The sequence below is a fragment of the Fistularia commersonii genome, chromosome 12 (assembly GCF_037954325.1).
Source record: "Fistularia commersonii isolate RoL2024-O1a breed Wild chromosome 12, RoL_Fcom_v1.0, whole genome shotgun sequence".
Lineage (NCBI taxonomy): Eukaryota > Metazoa > Chordata > Actinopteri > Syngnathiformes > Fistulariidae > Fistularia > Fistularia commersonii.
The window spans coordinates 20,209,043-20,215,270 of NC_141295.1; the positions used below are offsets into that span (position 1 = coordinate 20,209,043).

Here is a 6,228-nt window from a genome sequence, read left to right on the forward strand (position 1 = left end):
TAGAGGGATGGCGAAAGGTCTGCCCGACTCGATGTCAGTCTGAAAACAGGAGGATAAACACACACACAGGACAGCGACAAATAGAACGGCTATCTTAAACTTTATCCCCTTTTCCTCAATGAAGAATATTCTACTTCTTGCATGGCCGAAGCACTGAAGATTCTTGTTCTTGATGGTGCTCTGATGATTGAACTGCATTTCAGTTGCCACCGGTCGGGTCCGGCCCTTTTGTCGCCGGCGCTGAGCTTCTTCTCCGGGATGAACGTCATGCCTCCGCCGCCCGTCCAGCTGTGAACCAGGGGAATGTTGTGTTCAAGTGACGTCGGTTAAAGAGCAGGAACGAAATCCAGTCCCCTCTCTCGTATGAAGCCGGAGTTCCCGAAGGTTCTCGAGCGGTGACGTTAAACCGTGCAAAAAAACCCAAACGTTTCCCGGTCCGGGATCTTTCTTTCACGGTGTCGTTTTAATTGCAATGACTTCTGAATGTTCTTGTACCGAATGCAATGTTTGTATTTACGAGCTTATGTGCTCCTTTGAAGGCAGCGGGAGTAAAGCTCGATTGATTGGGTGCTGAAAATGATTGACAGGAGTCTAGACCAATAGAATTACAGTAAGGCTCCAGTGGGCTGGATTTCCTGCCGTCGTGCAGCTCTGATTTAAAATGTCTCCTTAACAACCACTATAGAGTCCAACTGTTTGCTGTTGCTTGGAAACAGCTCACCCCCGTCGAAGGTTTAAAGCCGACCGTTGCCGGGAAACTGGAATTGTTTTATTTTTAAGTCGTTTTGAAGTTCTGCTCAACATTTCGAACTCCACGCCGTGCCAGTTGGCGAACCGGTTGCTTGCTAACCGTCAACAAACAGCAGAGGAGGAGAGCCGCAGAAGTTTCCGCGGAAGAAACGTAACGTCACGCAACGTAACGTAACTCCGACTGCCGCCGCCCTCCGGTCGTCGGTCCCCGGTCCACGATTCCCGGTCCCCGATCTCCGGTCGTTGGTCTCCGTCTCATGCAAAGCTCTGCCAGCAGTCGCACCGGGACGGAGGAGAAAAGCATCAAACATGCTAAGCTAACTTGGCCGCTCGTAAACCCGCTTTCCACGGGTTCCCACGGCCTGCAACGGCTGGCTGTGTGGGTTCGCGGTTTCGGGGGTTCGGGGGTTTCGGGGTTCGGGAGAGCTTTGCGCTACAGAGAAGAGCGTTATATCGATAGCTGTGGTTCCTCTGAAGGACTGTTAGCTAACAGCGCCGCTGCTGCCACCGATGCAGGTCTGACCCGGTCTATATGTTACCGGGTCCGGGTCCGGGTCTGGGTCTGACCCGGTCTACACACTACCGGGTCAGGGTCTGATCAGGTCTACACGCTACCTTGTCGGGTCTGACCAGGTCGATATGTTACCGGGTCTGGGTCTGACCTGGTTTACATGCTACTGGGTCCAGGTCTGACCTGGACCATGTCTGACCAGGTCTACATTTAATCTGGTCCACATCTAATCTTGGCCCCATCTGGTCCTGGTCCCGGTCTGTCGTGGTCCCGGTCTGTCCTGACCCCACGTAGAGGATTTCTCACACCTTTGGATCCGTCTCCAGGGTGGGATGGCGGCGACCGGCGAGGGAAAGAAGGAGGAGGCCGACTACAAGAGACTGCACAGCTTCCCTCTCATCAGGGTAAGGACACGGGCCGGGTCTGGAGCAGCGCCCTGGACATGACCTTCATCATCTCTGTAGGGTCCACACCTCAGGGTCGTCTGAACGCAGCCGGTCCACGGACCCCGGACGCCGTCTCTGAGGGACCCGCTTCCGAGAGCCGACTTACCGCACTGACGACAATGTATTTTTCCAACATCTTCTCGTCCGTCTGTCTGCAGCATACGGACATGCCGGAGGAGATGAGGGTGGAGACCATGGAGCTGTGTGTGACGGCCTGTGAGAAGTTCGCCACCAACAATGAGGTGTGTGTGTGTGTGTGTGTGTGTGTGTGTGTGTGTGTGTGTGTGTGTGTGTGTGTGTGTGTGTGTGTGTGTGTGTGTGTGTGTGTGTGGCGGGGCAACTTGTCTCAGTTTTCCTCCCAGCCTGTCATGGATAACCTCTGTGACGATGTGGAAATGGCTAAAATGTGTTTCCATACCAGACTTGTCTTGTTTTCTCCCAGTGTTTGTTGTCATTGGAGATACAATGGTTTCCATTCCTTTATTGGATAGGGAGTGTGTGATCTCTCTCTCTCTCTCTCACACACACACACACACACACACAGAGTCCAGGTGTGGTTGTTAAATGGACCGATCGATGTCAGACTCGTTTGATACGACTGACTGAAAGTTGTGGTGCGTCTAGCGTGCAGACCTAGAAGAACCAGAAGAACCCTGGAGGTTCTTCCTCACGCCTGTTTTCTGAAAGTACGATTGATCCCTGGGCGTTTGTCCTTCTCAGCTGAGTCACGGCTCTCCCTGTCCGACCCCCCAGAGCGCAGCCAAGATGATCAAGGAGTCCATGGACAAGAAGTTCGGCAGCTCCTGGCACGTGGTCATCGGCGAGGGCTTCGGCTTTGAGGTGACGCACGAGGTCAAGAACCTGCTCTACATGTTCTTTGGCGGCAGCCTGGCGGTTTGCGTGTGGAAGTGCTCCTAGCGCCTCCGGGTCCTCCTCCTCGGCTCCGACACCAGCCGCCGGCCTCTAACTGGTCACCCATGATGCCGCAGGTCCGCCGACGCCTCCGGCCGCCGTGGCCGATAACAACCTGTGCTCAGGAGAAGGTGTCCAGCTCAGAAATGTAGGTGGCAGGAGATGACAGATGGAGAGCTACAGCTCCGGGATGGAGACCTCAAATAGCTTCCTGCCTTATCTGTCACTTCCTTTTCTTTGTTTCAACCCTGCACCGTGGCTGAAGCTGCCTCCATGGGCTCTCTCTCACACACACACACACACACACACACACACACACACACACACACACACACACACACACACACACATACACTCATGTGCACGCCAGTCTTAGGCTGGTGTGCACCTCTGTGTGGAATCACACACCGCAGCCCCACTTGCACCACGCGCAGACACGTCCACCTTGACCTGCTGACGCCGACGACCCGTCTCAACCGTGATGTTGAAAAACGGCGGTTCAAAGTTCCACCTTCAGTGAAACCCTTTCCCATCTGAGCCGCACTGAACCTTTGTCTGAATGGAGCAAACATCTACCCTTGAACCTGCACGTCTGCTGGGCGTCTGCTGGGCTTCTTTTGGAATTTAAACTCCTCTCCGTATACAAATTAAATCAGTCTAAATCTGTGACGATCCACCTTGACGTTGATACATGTTACAGTTTGAGTCGAGAAGTGCACCGGTCGTCATGACAACAGCCCCTGAGCCTGTGGGCCTCCCGCCGGCGGTCTCAGTTCCGGGTGGATCCGTCCGTCCGTCCGTCTTTGAGAGGCCCTCATCAGCCGCCACGTTTCTCCGCCTGATTTGCGTCCGGCGCAGAGCGACGGTCCTGTGGCTCGGCCTCCGTCCTCCAGCCACTGCGAGCTGCAGTCTTGCTTTTACTACCAACACCTTTGGCCAGGGTCTCCAGAGTCCTTCCTCCTCCTTTCTCTGCAGGGAGTGTGCGTGTGTGTGCGTGTGTGCGTGTGTGCGTGTGTGCGTGCGTGCGTGCATGTGTGTGCGTGCGTGTGTGTGCTGGACACACACTTGTTCTTTTGTTTTTGAAAGCAAACAGTGCGTGGCTGCCCTCCTCAGCAGAATAATGGGACTTTGTCCGATGGAAGCCGCGTCCAGGTCCCTGCAGGCCCTCAGACTGGGGCCCCCGGCCCCCCCGGCCCCCGGGCCGCCTGCACTCGTCTGCCCAGACACTTTTCCATGTTTTTTACTGTGTATATATTTTGATGCCACTTGCAAAGAATCCTTTTTTTAAGACTTGTCTCCTTCCTGCCAGTGGGAGCTTTTCTTCTGTGAGACACTAAAGCTGATGGACCTTGTTCAGATGTTTGATATGATGTGAGCCTCCACCCCCTGTGCAGGGGACACAACACTTGCAATGTGATTGTTTTCATCTTGATACCAGTTTGAATGAGCCCGTGAAACGGACCTGTGTGTGTGTGTGTGTGTGTGTGTGTGTGTGTGTGTGTGTGTGTGTGTGTGTGTGTGTGTGTGTGTGTGTGTGTGTGTGTGTGTGTGTGTGTGTGTGTGTGTGTGTGTGTGTGTGTGTGTGTGTGTGTGTGTGTGTGTGTGAGTGCGCGAGTGAGACTGAACTGCGAGTGAGACTGAACTGACCAGATTGTATAATAAACTGATGTGATGGCGGAAGTGCAGACTGTGTTGCTGGTGATGTCCGAAGCTGTGTGTGTGTGGGGGGACAGTGTGTTTCCACAGGACGGACTCGGGGAGTGTTGTTTGTCGTGGAGGCTGAGCTGAGGAGACCAAGGTTTATTCTTTATTTCCAGTAGAGTTGAGGGAATCTACCACAAACTCCTAATCCAGGCTAATCTGGGCGGTCCTTAGAGTTAAGGGACCGACTGGAGACTAGAGGCGGAGTGTGTGTTTCTGTCCTTGGAACCAGCCCCGTGGGCTTTCTGCTGTGAATGGGCTCCAACCGCCGGGCCGTTAGTACCTGGATTAGATGTGCACTCCAAAGCTCTGCTGTTTGGCTGGGCGGGGGTCAGCCCGGTGGTGTAGGACGGTTCCTTGGGTCTTCCATGTTCACAGGTTCCAGTGCTGAGTAGAAGTGTTTGTGTGGGCCGGCGGTGAGCGGGGACCGTGAGGTCAACGGCCGCCGAGGGCTGGACGTGCTGCACTGAACCCTGGCCTTGTTTACCGGAGCGCCGTGACCTTTGGGAGGCGCTGACCGGATGGATCTCCTCAGCCTGGATCACCTGGATCGGCCAGCCGGTGCGGGATCCACCCCGACAGCTGTGGTGGATATCTGACGCGCCACGGAGCAGATGTTCAGCAGCAGCAGCGCCACCTTCTTCCCTGGGGAGGTTTTGCAGAAGCCCTTAGGCGGCGTGTCTGACTACTGACCCAGCAACCCTGGATCTGACGCAGGCCGGCTCTGACGGCAACACTTCAAATGCTCATTGGCCCGGACCCCCCATCCATCACCCGCCCGGACCTGCCCTTAGATATTCATGGCCGGGCCGGGGGGGTTCTGGGCAGGATGCTCTGGGGGGGGCAGGGGTAATCGTGTTAGCCGTCTGTCATTAACGCCTCACTCTTTCCACACAGCCGCTTCAGGGTGGAGGAGTAAATGTGTTCGGTGAATACAAGCAAGGTGGAGAAGAGCGCCAGGCGTGGGTCTGCAGGAAGTCACCCGGTTTCTTCTCTTGGGGTGTCTGACCCGCAGAAAATGAAAAAATAACTTCTAGGTTCTGCTTTGAATTTCACTTTTGACTGAGCTCCCAGCCTGCACCGCACCCTCCGCCCACGGGACGTATCCTAGCAACAGAGGACACAGACACCAACAGTGCCTGGGATGTAGACAGACAGGCAGACGGAGTCTGACAGGGTGAAAAAGAATTTAAAAGTTGCCTCTTGAAAGAATTGATGGAGAGACACAGAGTCCAACATCAGTCAAGGACATGGAGCTGCAGAGGAGGACGAGGACGAGGGCCAGATGAATTTTTCATATTGCTTTCTTTTCATATAAATGAGACATGGAGAAAAATAGAATCGAGTATTAACATTGCTAAAAGTTATATTAATACTGGATACACTGAGTGTGTGTGTGCTCCCTCAAACTAATATCAGTTGATGTGAGCGAATCAGAGCCGGCGGGGAGACTTGTGATTGACAGGTATCTGTCCAGGTTAAGCCCCGCCTCTCAGCCTGAACGTGCACCAGGATTGGCACGTGTCCCACCTTCATCCCCGATGTTGAGAAAGACAGAAAGAGTGAGCGAATGGTGCTGAAGACCCTCAGAAACTCCTCTTGCTCAGGCTGCTTCTCCCTGAGGGGCCGAGGCGTGGAAAGGGTTAAGAAGAAGAAGAGCTCTGCTCGCTGCTCCTCAGGCCGCTGGCAGAGGAGGGTGCAGGCACTCTGTTAAACGCTCAGATCTTTCATCAGGATTCACACACACACACACACACACACATGAAAGAGTCCTAGTTCACAGAGTGTGTCCTGTGGGGATCTCCATGAGGTCCAGGAGGGCGGGGGGGTTCCTCAATCCAACACGCACAAAAAGAATATGGAATATGCCTGTGAGCCGCCGCCTGCCGAAAGACCTCAGGATGCAGA

General features: G+C 54.3%; 1 protein-coding gene across 2 annotated transcripts; it reads left to right on the forward strand.

The window, feature by feature from the left end:
- LOC147229143 (dynein axonemal light chain 4) lies at positions 1-3,479 on the forward strand. 2 transcript variants are annotated; one of them, XM_086157656.1, is made up of 4 exons: positions 1-916; positions 1,588-1,665; positions 1,866-1,949; positions 2,461-3,479. In XM_086157656.1, exons 2-4 carry the CDS (start codon positions 1,594-1,596, stop codon positions 2,623-2,625), a joined length of 321 nt encoding a protein of 106 aa, XP_086013782.1. In that variant the 5' UTR covers positions 1-916; positions 1,588-1,593; the 3' UTR covers positions 2,626-3,479. The 2 variants fall into 2 exon arrangements, with proteins under 2 accessions (XP_086013782.1, XP_086013783.1); XM_086157657.1 differs by having other exon boundaries at positions 1-901.
- Positions 3,480-6,228: the final 2,749 nt, after the last annotated feature.

What these genes read in the sequence shown, in the direction of transcription:
- LOC147229143 (XM_086157656.1), top strand. Translation starts at nt 1,594, where the DNA reads ATGGCGGCGACCGGCGAGGGAAAGAAGGAGGAGGCCGACTACAAGAGA. An exon ending in ACAGCTTCCCTCTCATCAGG is followed by an intron (nt 1,666 to 1,865) that starts GTAAGGACACGG and finishes GTCTGTCTGCAG; the next exon opens with CATACGGACATGCCGGAGGA. An exon ending in AGTTCGCCACCAACAATGAG is followed by an intron (nt 1,950 to 2,460) that starts GTGTGTGTGTGT and finishes CCGACCCCCCAG; the next exon opens with AGCGCAGCCAAGATGATCAA.